General features: G+C 51.8%; 1 protein-coding gene across 1 annotated transcript in view; it reads left to right on the top strand.

Moving 5' to 3' along the window:
- The window catches only part of ANKRD13A (ankyrin repeat domain 13A), a 42,617-nt gene extending 23,916 nt beyond the window's left edge, over positions 1 to 18,701 (top strand). Inside the window, exons 7-15 of the mRNA XM_029049231.2 lie at positions 5,099 to 5,165; positions 7,058 to 7,139; positions 8,515 to 8,576; positions 9,999 to 10,129; positions 11,007 to 11,164; positions 12,840 to 12,953; positions 13,060 to 13,220; positions 14,906 to 14,973; positions 16,748 to 18,701. Coding sequence (XP_028905064.1) covers positions 5,099 to 5,165; positions 7,058 to 7,139; positions 8,515 to 8,576; positions 9,999 to 10,129; positions 11,007 to 11,164; positions 12,840 to 12,953; positions 13,060 to 13,220; positions 14,906 to 14,973; positions 16,748 to 16,943 — 1,039 coding nt within the window. The 3' untranslated portion in view covers positions 16,944 to 18,701. The remainder of the gene's footprint in view (positions 1 to 5,098; positions 5,166 to 7,057; positions 7,140 to 8,514; positions 8,577 to 9,998; positions 10,130 to 11,006; positions 11,165 to 12,839; positions 12,954 to 13,059; positions 13,221 to 14,905; positions 14,974 to 16,747) is intronic.
- Positions 18,702 to 20,928: the final 2,227 nt, after the last annotated feature.

The raw sequence follows: 20,928 nt of genomic DNA, 5'->3' as shown, positions 1-20,928 counted from the left end.
TTTAATGGACACAACCTTGCTTACAGTCTACAGGGGAAGACGGCCAATCTTGTAAGCAAATGATCTGTAATCTATAATTTAAAAATATGTACACCAGTCGATCAGTGGTGTTTATCGAGCGCTTACTGCGTGCCAAACACTGTACTAAGTGCTTGGGAGAGGGCAGCAGACATACTGACTACCTTCCCTGCCTTATTTTTTTCCCTCAGTTTCATCAAAAACTTTTACCGATTAAAAAAATCTAAAAAAGAGTCAAAGCGGTGAGTGAGGGATTTTTCCGAGACCACGCTCGAAGCCAAAGAGGGAAGCAGTTTGAGCAACCTTCCTGCACCCGGAGGCGGTTTGGGGTCACGTGTGCTCAGCGGCTGCCTGAACAGAGTCACGGCTCGTTTGCCCCTCACCCCTTTTGGCCTATTTAATAATAAAAAATAATCGTGATGGTACTCGTTAAGCGCTAACTATGTGCCAAGGTGAGGTAGATAGAAGCTAAGCAGGTTGGACCCAGTCCTTGTCCCACTCGGGGCTCACACTCCTATCCCCTTTTTAACAGATGAGGGAACTGAGGCACAGAGAAGAGAAGTGACAGGCCCAAGGTCACATAGCAGAGGAGTGGCAGAGATGGGATTAATAATAATAATAATAATAATAATGGTGTTTGTTAAGTACTGGCTTTGTGCCAAGCACCATTCTAAGTACTGGGGTAGATACAAATTAATCAGATTGGACAAAATCACTGTCCCACATGGGGCTTGCACTCATCCCTATTTTACAGATGAGGGAACTGAGGCCTGGAGAAGTGAAGGGACTTGCCCAAGGTCACATGACAGCGAGCGGCGAAGCCGAGATTAGAATCCATGTCCTTCTGTCTCCCAGGGCCAGTCTTTAGCCACTAAGCCGCACCTCATCTTCTCACGCTGCCTTTCAGGGAGGACCCAAGGTCCCACCGCAGGTCCGGTTCCGCCCCCAGAACTTTGGGAAGGGCCCAAAATCCTTTGGAGTTTGGAACCGAAGCCTCCACAGAGGGTCAGGAAGATTAAATAGGCTCCAGATACACCCACTCTCTCACGCGCGAATATATATGTATACATATATATGGACGCACCCATGCTAGTTAGATATAGGTCGACCCGAAATAACCTTATAATAGCCCCGGTAGAGGAGATAATGACTTGTTCGGGGAGGGGGATTGAGGGAGTTTTGCTAGCTAATGGATTCAGGTGGGTGGCGTGCCAATTTCAGAAATCACACGGGAACGTTTTTTATTAATATTCAGGCCCCTGATTTGACAGAGACCGTGCGGGTGGAGCAGGGGCCTGGATGTCAGGAGGACCTGGATTCCAATCCCAGCTCCGGCACTTCGCTGCGTGACCTTGGGCACCTCACTTCACTTCTCTGGGCCGCAGTTCCCTCATCCGTAAAATGGGATTAAGACTGTGAGCCCCCCATGGGACAGGAACTGCGTCCAACCCGATTTGTTTGTATCTACCCCAGGGCTTGGTACGGTGCCTAGCACACAGTAAGTTTTTAACAAAACTGTAATTATTATAATTATTACTATTAGCTTGTCTCTGCCCCAGGGCTTAGTACAGTACCTGCTACATAATAAGCGCTTAACAAATACCATTAAAACCCCCCCAAAAAACAAAAAAACTTGTCCTTTCTCTTCCAAACTGACCAAAGGCCATTTGTGCTCAGTGGAAGAACTCAGCTTATAGGAGACTGAAGGGTAGGCTCAGGTTTTATATTAATGTCTGTTTCCCCCTCTAGAATATAAGCTCGTTATGGGCAGGGAATATGTCTATTGACCATTGTGGCGTTCTCTCCCAAGCGCTCAGTAGAGTGCTCCGCACACAGTAGGTGCAATAAATACGATTGACTAGGGGGCCGGAAATTCAGGTTACGAGGACCTCGAACTCTTCTCCTCTCTCCTGGGACTGGTCGGTTGCGGCCTGGTCTTTGTGGCCCACATCAGACCCGGGGCACCTGAACACCCTACATTCGTCTTCTCGACATTAAGTCCCTGCTCTCAGGATTGCACCTGGAGAGCTTCCAGTCCTCTACCAGTCTTGACTATGGGAGGGAGAGTCCAAGACGAGACCTGTCCGTTCCATTCCTAGCTTGGGCAGTGGCTAGCGAGCGGCAGGCCATCCGCTACTAATCCAAACTCACCGGTGCCGGGCAGCGACGGCACAGGAGAGAGTCAAGGACGGAGACTCAGTTTACCACGCGGAAGGAGGCGATGGTAAACCGCTTCCAGATTTTTACCAAGAAGGCTGTCTGGATCCACACCCAGAATGATGGCAGATGGAGAGCGAGGCCTTCCGGGAGAGATGCGTCCACGGAGTCGCTACGGGTCAGAAACGACTCGACAGCACGAGACAAGACTTTAATCCGCTGCTTTCTTTAGCTAATAACGAATAAAATTTCTGGTCTTTCATTCGGCGCTTATCATCCCCAAGTACTGCAGTAAGCACTGGCATAGGAATGGGGTAATCGAATCAGACAGAGGCCCCGTTCCAGCATCCCAGAGGGAGAGGGAGAAAGCAGCTGTCCTGTCTTTGTTTTTCACATGAGGAAACCGAGGCCCCGAGAGATTAAGGGACTTCCCCGACGTCTCGTGGGAGGCCGGGCGTACAGCAGGGATTAATTAATAATAATTGTGGTATTCATTAAGCGCTTACTATGTGCCAGGCACTATACTAAGTCTGGGGTAAATAAAAGATAATCGGTTTGGACACAGTCCCTGTCTCACACAGGGCTCACGGTCTTAATCGCCGTATTACAGGTGAGGGAGCTGAGACCCAGAGAAGTGAAGCGACTTGCCCGAGGTCATACAGCAGACAAGGGGAGGAGGCGGGATTAGAACCCAAGTCTTTCTGACTCCCAGGCCCAGGCTCTATCCATTAGGCCACCCGGCTTCCTGGAAGCATTTGATCGTCGTCCTCCTTGCTTCCCTCAACTCTGGCCCTGGGGGCGACAGTGTGACAGAAAGAAATCGAGTCGTCTCAGGAAAACCTCTCTGCCAAAATGTACAGTTTTAATCGGGGCGAGGGGCTGCCCGGATTCCAGTCAGAGAAGAGAAACGAAAGTTGCCAAACCTGCTGTGGGCCTTGTGAATCTGGGGGCTCATCAGGTGAACCCGCAGCAGGATGCAAATAAACGCGTCCGGTCTCGGACCGCCGGTGAAGTGGACGGTAGGGAAGTGAAAGCGAACGAAAGGGGAGCGTCATTTTTGAAAGGGAGTGTTCAAGAAGAGAGCCAAGGATCCTGGACAGGGTACTGGATGCAAGCCTCAGGGGCTCCATCGAACGAGCACCTAATTATACGCAGAGCAACGTGGCTTCAGTGGAAGGAGCACAGGCTTGGGAGTTGGAGGTCAAGGGTTTTAATCCCGGCTCCTCCATCGTCAACTGTGTGACTTTAGACAAGACCCTTCACTTCTCTGGGCCTCAGTTACCTCATCTGTAAAATGGGGATTAAGACTGAGCCCCACATGGGACACCTGATTACCTCGCATCTCCCCCAGCGCTTGGAACAGTGCTTGGCACATAGTAAGCGCTTAACAAATGCCATTATTATTATCATCACTATTAGACACGTTCCCCGCCCATAGCTGGTTTGTAGTCTGGAGATGAACTCCGTTCCCTTGAGGGAGGAATTGAAGTCATCCCCTCGGTTGCAACAGCCCAGCTTTTGGGGGTCCAGGGAATTCCTTGCCCAGCGGGGCGATCTTCTTATCCGGACAAGAGCCGTCTCTGCTAAAACGGGGACCTCAGGGGTGGTGCCCAGGTGATGGATTCTCCCATGCACAAGGTCTCTGCGGGAAGGGGAAGCGAGAGCAGAGCAAGACAGATGTACGGCTGTGGGAGAGGAGATGAGGGGCAGCTGCTGCTCTTTCTACTGCTCCTGTCACTATTTCCACCCCCCACCTCTTCTAATAATAATAACTGTGGTATTTGTTAAGCGCTTGCCTATGTATCAGACGCCATACAAAACCCTGGGCGGATAGAAGCAAATCGGGTCCGTCGGACACAGTCCCTGTCCCACGTGGGGCTCGCGGCCTTAATCCCCATTTTACAGGTGAGGGAACCGAGGCACAGGGAAGCCAAGTGAGTTGTCCGGGGTCACCCAGCAGACAAGCGGCAGAAGTGGGATTAGACCCCTGGCGCGGGCTCTAGCCGCTGGGCCACGCTGCCTCACAAAAGCCGTCAGGCTGGTAGCCGTTAGCCGGTAGCCTAGACCTCCTTTTCATTCAGTTTCCTAATTAATTTTCCTTAAGTATTGCCCTAGCCAAGTAATCAGGGTACGTGTCTCCCAGCCCTAAGATTGTTGTGGGCAGGGAACGTGTCTGTTTGTTGTTGTATTGTACTCTCCGAAGCGCTTAGAAAAGTGCTTTGCACCCAGTAAGCGCTCAATAAATACGATCGAATGAATGAACTCTGTTGTAATGGACTCTCCCAAGAAGCTTAGTACAGTGCCCCTCACATAGTTAGCTCTCAGGAAATACCATCGATTGATTGAGAGCCTGCCGTATGACCTTGGGTAAGTCATTTCATTGCTGTACACTTCAGTTCCATCATCTGCAGAATGGGGATTCAATACCTGTTCTGCCTCGTACTTAGACTGTGAGGCCCGGGTAGGTCTCGATGAGCTTATACCCATCCCAGCGCTTAGTACAGTGCTTGCCTCATAGTAAAAGCTTAACGGATGCCATTATCATCATCATCATCATCGTCACTCATTATTATTATTAGTATTAGCTGGTTGGGTGACCCTGGGCAAGTCACTTCTCCGAGCCTCAGCTCCAAAATGGCAATTCTCCCTTCTACTAGTAGATGTGGGGCTCACGCGAGAGGAACTGCGCCTGCCGTATTTAACTCGTTTCCGCCCCGGCGCTCAGAACAGTGCCTGACCCCTAGAAGGCAGTTACCAAATATCACGATTAATTATTGGCCGTCCTCACTCGGCGGACGTAGCCCCGCTATTCCTCAGAGCCCAGAACCAAGCATCTCTCACGAGCTCTCGATTTTGCCGGCCGATGACAACCCGGCGGCGTAACGTGGGCGCGTCGCAATCTGTGATGTTCACTCTTTATCAGGACGAAATCCGGATTCTGGGGCTGGAGGACGGATAAAGCCGAAGTGGTGAATGGCTACGAATCAAAGGTAAAGAGCAGCCTCTGGGCGCCAGCTCTCGTCTCCCCGGCGGGCGTCTCTGGGTTTGGGGGAGGTGGCGTGCTCGAAGCGGTGGCTCCCGATAAGGGCTCCCATTTTGCCACAGTCCGGCGGAGGAAATGGGGGCGTCCCCGGAGAGCCCGTCCGACGTAACCGAGGGAAACGGCGGTCTCGGGAAGAACCCTTAGTTGTGCAGAACCCCACCTCTATGGACCCCATCATCCTCTTCCAGTCGCCGCGCCGATTTTCAGGGGTCGAGCACCCTTATTCCTCTGTGGGAACTTCCATTTTTATGATCAAGTGAAGCCACAAGGAAGCTGGGGCCATTTTGAGGCTCCAAAGAAATTGGGTGGAGAGAGTAGGTGCACCCTAGAAGTTTGATCTTTTCCACATTCATTCTTTCAGTCGCATTTATTGGGTACGTCCTGTGTGCAGAGCACTGTCCTAAGCGCTCGGGAGAGTACAGCACAACAATAAACTGACACATTCCCTGCCCACAACAACTTCACAGCCTAGAGGGCGGAACGGTCATTAAGATACTTACGTAGGCAGGGAATGTCACTGTTTGTTGTTATGTTTTACTTTCCAGAGCACTTGGTTCAGTGCTTTGCACATGTGAAGCACTCGATAAATATGACTGAATGAGTGAGTGAATGAATATATCCATAAGTGCCATGGGGCTGGGAGGGGGGATGAATGAAAGGAGTGATTCAGAGATGCCTGAGAAACAATGTAGCTGTTATTCACCCATTTCTTGGGGTTCTCCAAGCTGGAGAACTCTGTATTTATTTACGGCAGTGGTGACATTTATTTGTATTACGTCTGCCTCCCTCCTCTAGACTGAAAGCTTGCTACGGGCAGGGAACGTGCCCACCAATTCGGTTGTATCTTACTCTCCCAAGCGCTTAGTCCAGTGCTCTGCACATATTAAGTGCTCAAGAAATACCACCAAGCACTCAGTCCAGTGCTCTGCACGTAGAAAGCGCTCACCAAACGCTCAGTTACATATAGTAAGCTCTTAGTAAATACCACCAAACGCTCGGTCCGGTGCTCTGCGCCGAGTGAGCGCTCGATAAATACCATTGATTGATTGATTGACCAGATTGATTATTCACTGCTTCTCTTCACCCAGCGGACGATTACCTCGTTCATCGCTGTTGAGTAGCCAGAGCAAGAACTAGCAGCCTGTAGGCTTGGATGGGTATTTTAAGTCGTCGTTATCTGGGAGAAAATCAACCAGAAAGCCCAGGTTGCTCAGTCTTGGTCTGAGGCCGATGAACTGTTTAAACCAATGAAAGAAACAGCATGGCATAATGGAAAGAGCCCAGGCCTGGGAGTCAGAGATCGTGGGTTCTAATCCCGGTTCCGCCACTAACCTGCCATGTGATCTTGGGCAAGTCGCGGCACTTCCCTGGGCCTCAGTTCCCTCATCTGCAAAATGGGGAGTTAAGACCATGAGCCCCACATGGGACTGTGTGCAACCCGATTAGCTTGTATCTACCCCAGCGCTTAGTACAGTGCCTGGCACATAAGCGCTTAACAGTTACCATTTAAAAGCAAAAAAGGGATTGGGCGAGTGGGTTAGGATGAGCGATCTATTTGCTGGACTACTACTGTTCGCACATGCTCAGCTAAAAGGTTTTTAGAGTCCTCTCTCTTTCCCAAAGTGGAGTCCAATTCCGAGACTTTAAAGGGCTAGGTCTCCGTCGATTCATTTCTAGACCCGTAGATGGGGATTTTCTCCATAAAAGATTTTGTCCGAGTCTCGGTTTCCCTTCAGTCCGGAATTTTAAGCGTGATTTTTGGAGGGCGAGGCGGGGGGTTCTTTTCAGAGTCATGATTTGTTTCCATCTCCGGCCGCTTCTTTTGGTAATTTTCTCAAGGTGTATACAGTGAACAATGTGAGCGTGTTAACAAAAATAAGAACAGAGCACTTGACCGAGGAAGAAAAAAAGAGATACAAAGGTAACCGGTCTTTTCTTTTCTATTTTTTTTCTTGCCGCGAGTATCTTGTTACATTAGCTCTGAATAAATGTTTCAGTTCAAATCCTCTCCTTCGCCATTGTACGCAGGAATATGTTTCTTTATCCCTGTGTTCTGTGAAATTCTGGTTTGGGTTAGGGTTTTGAAACTCTCTTTGGTGATGAAATTCTTACTGGAGTTTCCCTGGAACCCCCTCCCATTTTTGAGGAAGATTATTCCTCACGGTCAGAAAATGGTTGTTTTCCCAAACCCCATTTTTCCTCCTCAAGAAGGAGTCAGTATTGATGATGCCTTTTGCTACAGCGTGGCCTAGCAGATAGACTCCGGGCCTGGGAGTCAGAAGGACCTGGGTTCTAACCCCGGCTCCTCCACTTGTCCGCTCTGTTACCTTGGGCAAGTCATTTCACTTCTCGGGGGCCTCAGTTCCCTCATCTGTCAAATGGGGATGAAGACTGTGAGCCCCATGTGGGACAGAGACTGTGTCCAACCCAGTTACCTCGAGTCTACCCCAGCTCTCTAACACAGAGTAAGATCTTAACAAATATCACAATTATTATTATTATTATACCCTTGAGATATTCTTGGACACTGTTTATTGGTCTAGGCTTGCACTAAACCCAGTCACTGTGAGGCGGAGTAAAAGTAGGCCACCGAGCCTAATCCGTGAGGGTGATCGGGGTGATGATTCCATCTCTCACAAGACCTGTGGGTTTCCAGCCAGGACTGAGAAGACTCAAAATGGCAGCTTTCTGGCCTGCTCACTCTTGAAGCCTATCCTCCTCCCTACAAATCCCACCTGCTCTGTACCCCCACCTCCCCGCCGCATTCCCAGTGAAAAGCTGATCCCTACGGCCCGTAATATCCCCCAGACCCGTGGAGGCGGCGGGGATGTTTCTCAAGGGCCGATGTGCAGCCTAGGAGTTGCCGTATACGGTGGAGCCAGAAACCCGAGGTCCAAATCGAAGCGTCGACAGAGGCTGATGGTTTGCTGCTCCAAGCTGGAATTTGCTGCCATCTTTCCATTGAGAGGAGTTGAGTTTCGCTTAAGAGACCTTTTGGATCGTTTTTACTTTCTTCTAAACATCATCTAACACTTCTGGGGAATGAATTCCACATCTGTTTCATGTTCGTAGCCAAGCTCCGGGACTTACCCCTGTTGAGTGACAGTGAGTCTCCATGGGGCAGAGCGGGAGAGTCTAACGGTGGAACCGGTTATTTGCGTATCGAACAAACGACACCTGTAGTAAGGGAAGGTTTAGGCCGGTAGGGCCAGAAAATCTGGAACCTGCTTGACTTTCTGGGGAGGGGGGATCGGGATGGAGTTCTTTGAGCTGAATATGCCTTCGTGTTCCTACAGCTGATAGGAACCCACTGGAGTCTTTACTGGGAACCGTAGAACACCAGTTTGGCGCTCAGGGGGTAAGTAAAGGATTAACAAAGAACCGTATGTACTTCGGCCTTTCCCAAATCAAATCACTGGCCTGAGCGAGAATGTATTTGTTACCAGGAAACGTTTCAAAAACAAGCAAACAAGAGTGGCTTAAAAGCCCCGAAAGCTGGATTTCCAGATTTTACTGACAAGTCGGTAAAGATGCGGAGGGACTCTTTATTTTCCCCTGAAGAACCTGAAATGTGAAAGTGAGTTGAAGAGAGATATAGCAAAAGGAAAAGAGTGATATTGATTGAGCGCTTACTGTGTGCGGAGCACTGTTCTAAGCGAATGGGAGAGGATGATACAACACACTGTAAACCATGAGCCAAATACGGGCAGGGATTGTCTCTGTTGCTGAATTGTACTTTCCAAGCATTTAGAAAAATGCTCTGCACACAGTAAGCGCTCAATAAATACGATTGAATGAATTAACAGAGTTGATAGGCACGTTCCCTGCCCATAAGGAGCTTCCAGCTGAGATGAAAATTCAGTGTTCCGGGACACTTTGTTCTGGTGGAATGACCGGTTTGACTTCTGGAGAGGAAGTGAGCTGGGGTCTTTAACTTTGTTCTGTACCCTCCCAAGCACTTAGTACAGTGCTCTGCACACAGCAAGTGCTCAATAAATACGACTGAATTAAATGAATTCCTCCATAAAGAGATAAGGGTCAAAGCTCTGAGCTGCCTCATTCCTAAATCCCAAACAAGGAGAAACTGTTATGCCACAAAGTGTGAAAAAAATTGAATTCCTAATATTTTTCAGGAACATTTTCCTTTAATGCAAAGGTTTCATCATCAATCAATCAGTTGTATTTATTGAGCACTGTCTATGTGCTCAATAAACTATGTGCTCTGTGCTCAGTAAAACTTACACTGTCCTAAGGGCGTGGGAGAGAACAATACAACAGAATTAAGGCTCGTTCATTCATTCAAGCGAATTTATTGAGCGCTTACTGTATGCAGAGAACTGTACTAAGTGCTTGGATTGTACAATTCAGCAACAGAGAGAGACAATCCCTGCCCAACAACGGGCTCACATTCTCGAAGGAGGAGACAGTCAGCAAAACAAAACAAGTAGATAGGCATCAATACCATCAAAATAGATATAGAATCATAGATATATACACATCATTAATAGAATAGAGTAATAAATAGTATACTCAAATATACACAAGTTCCGTGCCCATAATGAGTTTACAGTCTAGAGAGGGAGACAGACATGAATATGAATAAATAAATAGTTTATAATGTATAGTTTAAAGATCGATCCATAAGTGCTGTGAATTTGGGGGGTGGGGAGAATAGCAAACGTGCCCGGCAAATAATAAGTGCTGAACAGATACCGTTTTAAAAAAAAAAGAGGTTTTGCAGCAGAGTGATCATTTCCCTCTTCTGGGATTGCATTTCCAGGACCTCACGACCGAGTTCGCGACGGCAAACAACCCAACGGCCATTACCCTGGAGGAATACTTCGACGAAGAATTCGATCTCAAAGACAGGGACATCGGGAGGCCGAAAGAACTTACAATTAGGACGCAGAAGTAAGAGAGATTCCTGTATCATTGGAGAACGAGCTAAGCATTGATTTTTCCTCTTGGTGCCGTCTTCTTGTTTCATTAAAAATTTTTTTTTCCAAGGGTATTTCTTAAACTGTCAGTGTCAAGCACCGTTCTGAGCACCGGGGTAGATCCAGACCAACACAGTCCTTGTCCCACGTGGGGCTCACAGTCTAAGTAATAATAATAATGATGGTATGTGTTAAGCGCCTACTATGTGCCAAGCACTGTTCTAAGCGCTGGGGTAGATACAAGATCGTCAGGTTTTCCCACATGGGGCTCACAGTCTTAATCCCCATTTTACAGATGAGCTAAATGAGGCACAGAGAAGTGAAGTGACTCGCCCAGAGTCACACAGCTGACAAGTGGCAGAGCCGGGATTAGAACCCATCCTCTAAGTCGGAGGGTAAACAGTGATCAAATCCCCCTTCTATAGTTGAGGAAACTGAGGCCAAGGGAAGCAAAATGACTTGCCCGAGGTCACACAGCAGGCAAGTGGCAGAGCCAGGATTAGAACCCAGCTCCGTTTAGGACCCGAGGCCCGGGCTCTATCCATTAGGCCACCCTGCTTCTTACATTTTTTATGGGCAGTGTCAGAGGGAGGAGGATTTAATCCCCATTTTCCAGATGAGGTAACTGAGCCCCAGAGAAGTCAAGTGACACTTGCCCAAGGTCACACTGCCAAGCCGGAACGAGAACCCAGATCCTCTAATTCTCAGGACCGGGCATCTTTCCATTAGGCCCTGCTGCTTGACTAAAACTGTGGTATCTTTTTCATTCTCCTCATTGTTTTAGTCATATTAAAATGCCATTAGATTACTTGGATTACGATCTGAAGGTGCTCTTCTCTTCAATGGCACAGGTTTAAAGCAATGCTGTGGATGTGTGAAGAATTCCCCCTCTCTCTGGTAGAGCAGGTGACTCCAATCATTGACCTCATGGCCCGGACAAGTGCCCATTTTGCCAGACTGAGAGATTTCATCACGCTAGAATTTCCACCCGGATTTCCTGTCAAAATCGGTACTGTTTGACTATTGTGTTACCGTTGTGTCTGCCTGGGTTCCTGATCAAAAACACAATTTTTTTTTTTAATGGTATTTTTTAAGTGTTTATTATGTGTCAGGGACCGTTCTGAGTACTGGGGTCTTTTTTTCTTTCTTTAAAACGGTATTTGTTAAGCACTTATTGTGCGCCAGGCATCATATCGAGCCCTGGGGTAGATACAAGAGAGTCAGGTTAGCCGCAGCCCATGTCCCTCGTGGGGCTCACAGTCTTCATCTCCATTTTACAGATGAGGGAACTGAGGTCCAGAGAGGTGAAGGGACTTGCCCAAGGTCACCCAGCGGACAAATGGCAGAGTCAGGAGTAGAACCCAGTGCTTTTACTCTCACACCTGGGCTCTTTTTCCCCTAGGCCCCACTGCATCTCTGGTTTTTTTTTCTTAATATTTGATAAGCATTTAATAACTGTGGTATTTGTCAAGCGCTTACTATGTGCCAGGCACTGTACTAAGCGCTGGGGTGGATCCAAGCAAATCGGGTTGGACACAATCCCAGGCCCTCGGGTGTGGACCGTGACTGGCTGCAAAGACACCGGGCTGGGCTACCCGAGGCCTCCTCAAGAACCAGAACGGGGCAGCCATCTGACCCCTCTGGGGATCCTCTAGCCCCCACGTAGTCACCCCACCCAGAGAAACCACTACAGGAAGGCTAAATCGGGGACAAATTAGCAGAGCCAACAAAGAGAGGCCATTTCAGTCAATCAGTGGTATTTATTGAGCACTTACTGTAAACAGAGCACTGTCCTAAGCTCTTGGGAGAGGACCATACATCAGAGTTGGTAGACACGCTCATAAGGCATTTAGGGTTAAAAATTCAGTCTCTCTCAGGCTCTCAGGCACACAATCACGTTAGACTATTTTGTAGATTTGACTTGATTGAAATGTACTTTGTGGTAATCTTGTGTGTGTGTGTGTGTTTGTGTGCACGCGCATGCGTGATTTAAAATGGTTAAATCAGCCCACCAAGATGATGTCATATTTAGTTTCGAGCAGGGATATTTGGCTCATCTCACTTTGGAAATCCTGTTTGGTTTTCTCTTAAAATGAAGGTCAACCTTCATGAGTTTAATTGCCTACAGCAGCGAATGAAAACTAGAAGATGCAGATGAAAGACAGCGTACCGTGTTGATATTCTGTTTTTGTCCTCAAGCTTTATAAAGACCCACTAAGCGCCATAGATTGACTAGCCCCCACCCTACCGATCACTGTGACTCCTGCTGTTAATCTTTTTTTCTTTAAGCTACGGTACATTTCAATCCTGAGGGGCGTCACGGAATACTTTGGAAACGATGCATTCATTCAGTCGTATTTGTTGAGCACTTACTGTGTGCAAAGCAGTGTACTAAGCGCTTGGGACAGCACGATATAAGAATAAGCAGACACATTCCCTACCCATAATGAGCTTACAGTCTAGAACCGAGCTTACGGATTGTGAAACGATGTTACTTTAAAAGGAGGAGCTCGAGTAAAATCTTGGAAGGGTCTTGGATTTCTTACCACCCACCTTACCGATCACTGTGATTTCTGCTATTCTTTTTCTTTAAGCTAAGGCACGTTTTAATCGCGTCGGATGTGCCCGCAATACTTTGGAAACGACTGTGAACCAATGTATGAAATCTTGGCATTCCTTCCTAGAAATCCCTCTGTTTCACGTCCTGAACGCCCGGATCACCTTCGGAAACGTCAACGGCTGCAGCACGGCGGAAGAACCAGCTTCTTCGAGTATGGAGACGCCCCAGGCGGACCGAGGTAAATGACGGGGAGGGCCGCGGACGTCCTCCTCGAATTTTTCTGTTTACGTCTCAGAGTGGAAGCTAACCGAGGCAGGGGCCCGGACTTGGTTTGCTTTCCTCAGCTACCCTCGACACCGGTTTCGAAGTCGACCAGTCTGTGTTCGAGATCCCCGAATCCTATCACATCCAAGACAATGGTAGAAATATGCACCTGCAAGATGAGGATTATGAAATCATGCAGTTTGCCATTCAGCAGAGCCTGTTGGAGTCCAATAGGAGTCAAGTAAGTCTTCTCTGTCGTTTTGGGGTCTGTCCCGGGGGGTTGGCCCATGAAGAGTTTGGGGGGCCGGCCTGGAATCGTCTAGTCAGTCAGTCATATATATTGAGCGCTCACTGTGTGTAGAGCAATGGACTGAGTGCTTGGGAGAGGACAGTATAACAATAAACGGACACATTCCCTGCCCACAATGAGCTTGCAGAGTAGAGGGGGGACACAGACATTAAGAGAAATAAACAAATGACAGATATAGATATAAGTGCTGTGGGGCCGGGAGGGGGGATGACAAAAGGGAGTGAGACGGGGTGACACAAGAGAGTGGGAGAAGAGGGAAGGAGGGCATAGTCAGGGAAGGCCTCTTGGAGGAGATGGGCCTCGAAGAAGGCTTTGAAGCAGGGGGGAGAGTCATCGTCTGTTGGCTGTGAGGAGGGAGAGTGTTCCAGACCGGAGGCAGGACATGGGCCAGACGTCGGAGGTGAGATAGACGAGATCGACCAGTGAGTCGGTTGGCATTAGGGGAGCGAAGTGTGTGGGCCAAGTTGGACTAGGAGAGCAGCAACATGACGTAGGAGGGCGCAAGGGGATTGAGGGCTTTAAAACCGATGGTCAGGAGTTTCTGTTGGACGCAGAGGTGGATGGGCAACCGCTGGAGGTTCTTGAGGCATAGGGAAACGTGGTCCGAACATTGTTGTAGAAGAATGCTCCGGGCAACAGAGTGAAGTATGGAGTGGGGAGAGGCAGGAGGCAGGGAAAATCAGCAAGGAGGCTGGTACAGTAGTCAAGCTGGGCTAGGAGAAGTAGGCGAGGTGCGGTCAGCTCTCTCCATACCCACACGTCCTCACGCGCCGTCTTGGAGAGAGCGTTGCCGGCCAGGGAAGCAGGGCCCGGTCTTCCGACCGCACGCCTCTGTCCATCTGAAGCGTCAGGCTGGAGGCTCCGGTGTCGGGGCTCTGGGAAGGGATTGTATCAATTCTGATGTTCTACTGTCCTCTCCCAAGCGCTTAGTGCAGTTCTCTGCACAGAGTAAGTGCTTAATGAATATGATGGAATGGATGAGGAATGAATGGGGAGCGGGGCCATCACCCGGGGCGTGACCCTGACCCCAGAAAAGCCCGCCTGAGGTGACGGTCCCCCTTCAGCTCGGTCGTTCCCGCCCCGGGGTTCCCCTCCGATGCCCGGCTCCGTTCTTTCGACCTTCCTCCGCCCCAAGGCTCCCCTCGGTGACCCCTCTGTTGTCATCATCACTCCCTCCTCCACCCTCTGTGCTCTGTACACATCTGACCCACCCTCAGGAAACACATTTTTTCACAGTTGGGTGAATCCCCAGGAGGGCGGGTGGGTTAGTTGGTTTGGTGGGGAGGGAGCAGGTGTGTGTGTGTGTGTGTGTGTGTGTGTGTATTTTTGTATATGTGCATCCACAGACCTCCCCGACCCCGCCGCCAACGTTTGTTCCTACCTCCCTCCTCGGATTGTAAACGCTCCCTGCGACCCCCAAGAGTGAGCGTCCCCTAACTCCCTCCTCTCGATAGTTTCCACACAGACTTTATTCTGTGCGTTTTTGGTGCGAGTGACTGAGAAAAGTCCGAAGCGACTTAGGTTTGACTCACGGGGCAGCGGTTTGGTCAGGCAGGCGGTCTGAAGCGGCCCACGGCACAGAGTGGTCACTGTGTCTTCCCCCGCCTCCCCTTCAGGAAGCGCCCGGACTCTCCTCGAACGGGACGATTGGCCAGCCGCACCTGTACGACGCTCAGTACGAGAGGTAAGACTCGACTCCGAGGATCTTCGCGGACGGTGTTCAGTGAGGGCTTGCGCAAGGGGTAGTTACAGGATAAGGTCCGTGGAGCGGATCCCTGATTTTTTTGGTAGGGTGAAGCGATTACCAAGTGCCAGGCCCTGTGGTAAGCACCAGGGTAGATACAAGATAAACAGGTTGGACCTGGTCTGCGTGCCACGTGGGTCTCACAGTCTTAATCCCCATTTCACAGGTGAGGTGACTGAGGTGAGTGAAGTGACCTGCCCAAGGTCACACAGCAAGCAATTGGCTCTAGCCACTAAAAATAATAAAATTGTGGTATTTGTTAAGCTCTACTATGTGCCAGGCACTGAAATAAGCACTGGGGTGGATACAAGCAAATCGGGTCGGACACAGTCCCTGTCCCGCGTGGGGCTCACAGTCTTAATCCCCACTTTACAGATGAGGGAAACCGAGGCCCAGAGTAGTGAAGTCACTTGCCCAAGGCCACGCAGCGGTCAAGTGGCAGAGCTGGGATAGGCCCGGTGCTTCCCTGTTGTACGCTGGGCTTGCACTCAAAGAGGTGGGAAGAGCAGGTATCTTATTCCCATTTTCCAGAAGAGGAAAATGGGGCCCAGAGAGGTTCAGTGACTTGCCCAAGGTCCCAAACCGAGGCGGGGCAGAGCCGGAGTCTAGACACCCCGCTTGCCCTCTCTGACTCCCAAGCCCCGGCTCTTTCCACTGGGCAACATCCCTCCTCATTTGCGGAAAACGCCAGCTCTTTCTCCAGTCCCATTTTGCGAGAGGAGTGGAGATCTTTTTTTTGTCCATCAGGGAATTCCTTGGTGACTTACTGCTTCTTGGAAGAGGGATCTCTCCCTCACGTCTTGTCCCGCCAAACCTCTAGATTGAGAATCAGTCCATTAGTGGTATTTATCGAGCGCTTCCTGTTTGCAGAGCACTATACTAAGCAGTTGAGTGAGGACAAAATAACAAAAACGCGGTAGACACATCCCTTCACTTCCAAAAGGGCTGAGCCCGCAGCCGGCGCTCACCTATTTGCAGACGGTGACGTTCTTGCGATAGTTTCACGTGGAGGAATAGAGAGAGATGCACAGTGCCGGATTTTTAAAGGGCGAAGCAGCATGGCCCAGTGGCTAGAACCCGGGCCTGGGAGTCAGAAGGACCTGGGTTCTAATCCCGGCTCCGCCACTTGTCTGCTGTGGGATCTTGGGCAAGTCTCTGTGCCTCAGTTGCCTCATCCGAAAATGGGGATTAAGACCGTGAGCCCCATATGGGACAGGGACCGCGTCCCACCCGATTTGCTCGTATCCACCCCTGCGTTCAGTACAGTGCCTAGAGGCACAGCATGGCGTAGTGGATGGAACCTGGGCCTGGGAGGCGGGAGGTCGTGGATTCTCATCCCAGCTCTTCCACTTGTCTGCTGGGTGACCTTGGGCAAGTCACTTCACTTCTCCAGGCCTCTGTTCCCTCACCTGTAAGATGGGAATTGAGACCGTGAGCCCGATGCGCGGACTGTGTCCATCTCGAGTTGTTGGTATCCACCCCAGCGCTTAGTACAGTGCCTGGCATACAGTAAGAGCCTTACAGATACCACAGTTATTATTAGCAAATAGTAAGCGCTTAAATACCACAATTATTATTATGATCAGCACATAGTAAGCAGTTAATATGACGATTATTCCAAATTATTATTGAGGGGGAGGGAGAAGAGGGCGGGGGAGGGAGCAAAAGACAGAGGTCCCTGAGCGCGACCTCTGGTGCCTCGACTGTTTCCCAGGGCCCTTCAGGAGAGCCTGCTGATGAACCCCAGCGGCCCCCCGGCCGGCCCCACCCACGAGGCCAGCAGCTTCGACACGGACCTGCAGCTGGCCATGGAGCTGTCCGCCAAAGAGCTGGAGGAGCGAGAGCTCCGTCTCCAGGAGGAGGAGGCGGAGCTTCAGCAAGTCCTACGGCTGTCACTCACCGAGAAATGAAAGCCCCCCCACCCGCCCCCCATCCCCGGCCCCCCATCCCCGCCACGGGCGTCCCGGGGACGAGACGGCAGCCGCCGCTCTCTTTCCTCCAGCGGCGTCCGGTCCCGGGAAGACCCGGCGGTGCGGTTGGGCGTGGGCCGGGGTGTCCCCCAAGCCAGGAACGGACTGGGCTGCGCCCCCCCGCCCCCCCCCCCCAGTCCACCTCCACCGGTCACATTTCAGCCACCCCCGTTTTAAGGGAAAAAAAAAACCAAATCCCTCAGGAAGGACTGTGGGTAAATATTTTTCCAGGAGTGACGCCAGGACGGTACCGCAGACCACGGGGAGCTTTTGGCCCGGGGGGCCGCTGGGCAGAGTCGCCACCCCCGTTTTTAGAACGAGGGGCGGGGGGAGATTCGGGAAGGAGAAGAGCTCCCTCACCGTTCACCAAAGAGACGGGGACTCGGCGCAGGTCCGCTCGGTGATCTTGGACCGCTCTTCCGGGAGACTTCCAGGCGGGGGTCTCGAGGCCGCGGCCTCCGTGTCGGCGTCCCCCTCTCCGACCGCCCCCGGCCGGGGGAGCCCGGGCGCGGTGGATTTGTAGACGACGGCCGGCCGGGGCGGGTCGGTAGCCCACCGGGCCCCGCAGCCGGGCCGGGAGGCGATGCCTTACCCTGTTCCCCGCTCCCGTTCGGCGACAGCCGGAAGAAGTCTGATTTGGACTCGGGAGAAGGCACCGGGCCGGAGGGGGCGGGGACTCCCTCCCGCCTCGGAACCCGGGCCGCCGACGGAACCGCCCCCCGACCCGAGGGGTTCCCCCGCCGTCCCACCCGACACCTTGAGGCGCCGCTTTTCAGAGTTCAGATGGGAATCTTTCCGGATATATATATATATATATTTTTAACAAGATCTTTTTATTGCTTTTAAAAGATACGAAAACGAGGAAGAACTGCTCCCATCAGTAGCAATACAGGTATCTATTTTAGCCAGGTTTCCTCAGGCCTCTTTTTATACCTTTTAGCAGTTTGACTATTTTATCTAACCTCCCCCCACCCCCGCCACCCCCCGGGTGTGAATACCGATCCCACCCCTACAGCGTGGAGAGCCCCCGGGAATGTAAATAGCCACACTCCGCCACTCTGGGCCTCGGGTTGATCTGGTGGTCTCCAGCCCTGAAGTAATCCGATCCCGACGTCCCCCCCCCCGCCTCCCCTTCCCCGGCCCCCCAGCCCTCCCGCGCCCCCCTCGGCTCCGAGGTCGGGGTGGGCCGAGGCGAGTTAAACCGGGCTTCGGGCTGACCGTCGAGAGGCCTTTCTCGATGGCCACCCACCCCGCGACGGTTCGGGTTTTCTGATGCCCAAAAAGCAGCCGGGATTTGGGGGTGCCGTATCTCCGGGGCGCGGGAGGCCCGGCGGCACTCCCCGTCGTCCGTTTCCAGCCGCGCGGCTTTGGAGCGGGTTTTCCGGCCGTGGCGGCCTCGGATGGCCCTTGTAGCGCTCTCCGTCTCGCTCTCTCCCTCCCCGAGTGTCTCTCTCTCCCCCTTTCTGTCCGTCTCCCTCTGTCTCCGCGCGCACGTCGCCTCGCCGCGCTCTCCCTCCCGGCAGGTCGGCGCGGAGGGCCTCGGAGGGAGCCGGGGGTCGCCCGGCTCCCCGGGACCGGTCCGGTAACGCCCCTCGCTTCCCCGGCCCTTCCACTGAGCGCCTCGGGATCGGTTCTGTATCTCGAGAGGTCGCCGCTTCCTCTCCTCGACCGATTAAAGATCCAGATTGGGAGACCGCACTCGACGGCCCTCTGTTCTGTGGGGGAGCGGGGGAGATGGCGGCGGGCGGGTTGGGGCCGGCCCACCCCTCTCCCCGGCTAGTCTGTTCAGCCCCCAGGAAGGCGGCCCACTCGGGGGGTCTCCGGCCGGGGGTTGGGCGGGTCCCCCCGCTCCGGGGGCAAAGGGAAGGGGGGCCGTCCGTGCGGAGGGAAGGGTCGGCGGCCCGTGTCCGCTCCCGCGGACGGTCGGAGGACGCGGCTGTGCGTGTGTAGAGCAGGGGGGCTCAGACGCCTCCTGGGAAGTTGACACCGTCCCCCTTCTCGGCTGTTCACAGAGGTGCGGACGGAGTTTAAGGACCCATCCGGTGTCCTGTCAGCGAGCGTGGCCTAGTGGGTAGAGCCCGGGCCTGGGAGTCACAGAAGGACCTGGGTTCTGATCCCACCTCCGCCCCTTGTCCGCTGGGTGACCCTGGGCACGTCGCTTTACGTCTCTGGGCCTCAGTTCCCTCATCTGTAAAATGGAGATTGAGACCGGGAGGCCCACGTGGGACACATGTGTGTCCTCCCGGATTAGCTTGGCTCTACCCCAGCGCTTAGTACAGTGTCTGGCGCCTAGTAAGCGCTTAACAAATCCCAAACATTATTATTGTTATATAGGAGGGAGAACGGCCTATCCTGTGACCTTGGGCAAGTCATAATTTCGATTGAGCTCCGTGAGGGCCAGGGAGCGGGTCTGACGTTGCCGAAGTGTACATCCCAAGCGCTTAGTACAGTGCTGTGCGCATAGTAAGCGGGAAGCAGCGTGGCTCAGTGGAAAGAGTCTGGGCTTCGGAGCCAGAGGTCATGGGTTCGACTCCCGGCTCTGCCACTTGTCAGCTGTGTGACCGTGGGCGGGTCACTTCCCTTCTCTGGGCCTCAGTTCCCTCATCTGGAAAATGGGGATGAACCGTGACCCTCACGTGGGACGACCCGATGACCCTGTATCTATCCCAGCGCTTAGAACAGTGCTCTGCACATAGTAAGCGCTTAACAAATACCAACATGATTAGTAAGCGCTCAATAAATACTACTGAATGAATTACCTTCTACCACAGCACTTAATACAGTGCTTGGCACGTAGTAAGCACTTAACAAATACCTCGATAATAAAAGAGTGGTAGCAGAGCGGCGGCCTCGTGGATAGAGCACGAGTCCGGGAATCGGAGAGATCTGGGCTCTATCCACTTATCTGCTGCGTGACCTTGGGCAAGCCACTTCTCTGGGCCTCAGTTCCCTCATCTGTGAAATGGGGATTGAGATGGGGAGCCGCATGTGGGGCAAGGACTGTGTCCACCCCGATTAGCTTCTATCTCCCCCGGTGCTTAGAGGCCCGTGGTAACCACTGAACAAATCCCATAAAAAAAAAAAAAGAATAAATTCATTCAGGAGTATTTATTGAGCGCTTACTATGTGCAGAGCACTGTACTGAGCGCTTGGAATGGACAAATCGGCAACAGGTAAAGACAATCCCAGGCAGATCCTGGATGAAAATGCAGGTCTCCTGGCTCCCACCACCATATGCTTCTGCTTTCATCTTTATGTGGTTTTGGCTTTTTTTGATGGTATTTAATTTTGGTATTTGTTAAGTGCTTACTATGTGCCAAGCACTGTTCTAAGCGCTGGGGAGATACGAGGTAATTAGGTTGTCCACGTGGGGCTCACAGTCTTCATCCCCATTTTACAGATGAGGTCACTGAGGCCCAGAGAAGTCAAGTGACTTGCCCAGAGTCACACAGCTGAGAAGTGGCAGAGCCGGGATAGAACCCACGACCTCTGACTCCCAAGCCCGGGCTTTTTCCACCGAGCCCCGCTGCTTCTTTGTTAAAGCGCTTACTAGGTACCGGGCACTGTTCTAAGCGATGGGGTAGAAACCGGGTAATCAGGTTGTGCACAGTCCCTGGCCCCCAGGGAGCTCACAGTCTTCATCCCCCTTTTACAGATGAGGTAACTGAGGCCCAGAGACTTGTCCAAGGTCACAAAGGAGACAAACGGCAGAGCTGGTAGTAGAACTCGGGTCTTTCTGACTCCCAGGCCCGGCCTCTATCCATTACATCACAAGAACGTGTGTGCTAATTCTGTTGTACGCTCACAAGCGCTCAGTACAGTTCTCTCCCATTGTAAGCGCACAGTAGATACCATTGATGATGGTGATCGTTCTCCATGGGAGAATCCGTCTCTAACGTGGGAGAAAAAGGCAAGCTATTCATCT

Source organism: Ornithorhynchus anatinus, chromosome 21 (assembly GCF_004115215.2).
Source record: "Ornithorhynchus anatinus isolate Pmale09 chromosome 21, mOrnAna1.pri.v4, whole genome shotgun sequence".
In the NCBI taxonomy this organism is placed as follows: domain Eukaryota; kingdom Metazoa; phylum Chordata; class Mammalia; order Monotremata; family Ornithorhynchidae; genus Ornithorhynchus; species Ornithorhynchus anatinus.
The sequence above is the reverse complement of the archived record's forward strand: the minus strand, read 5'-3'. Positions and strand labels throughout refer to the sequence as shown.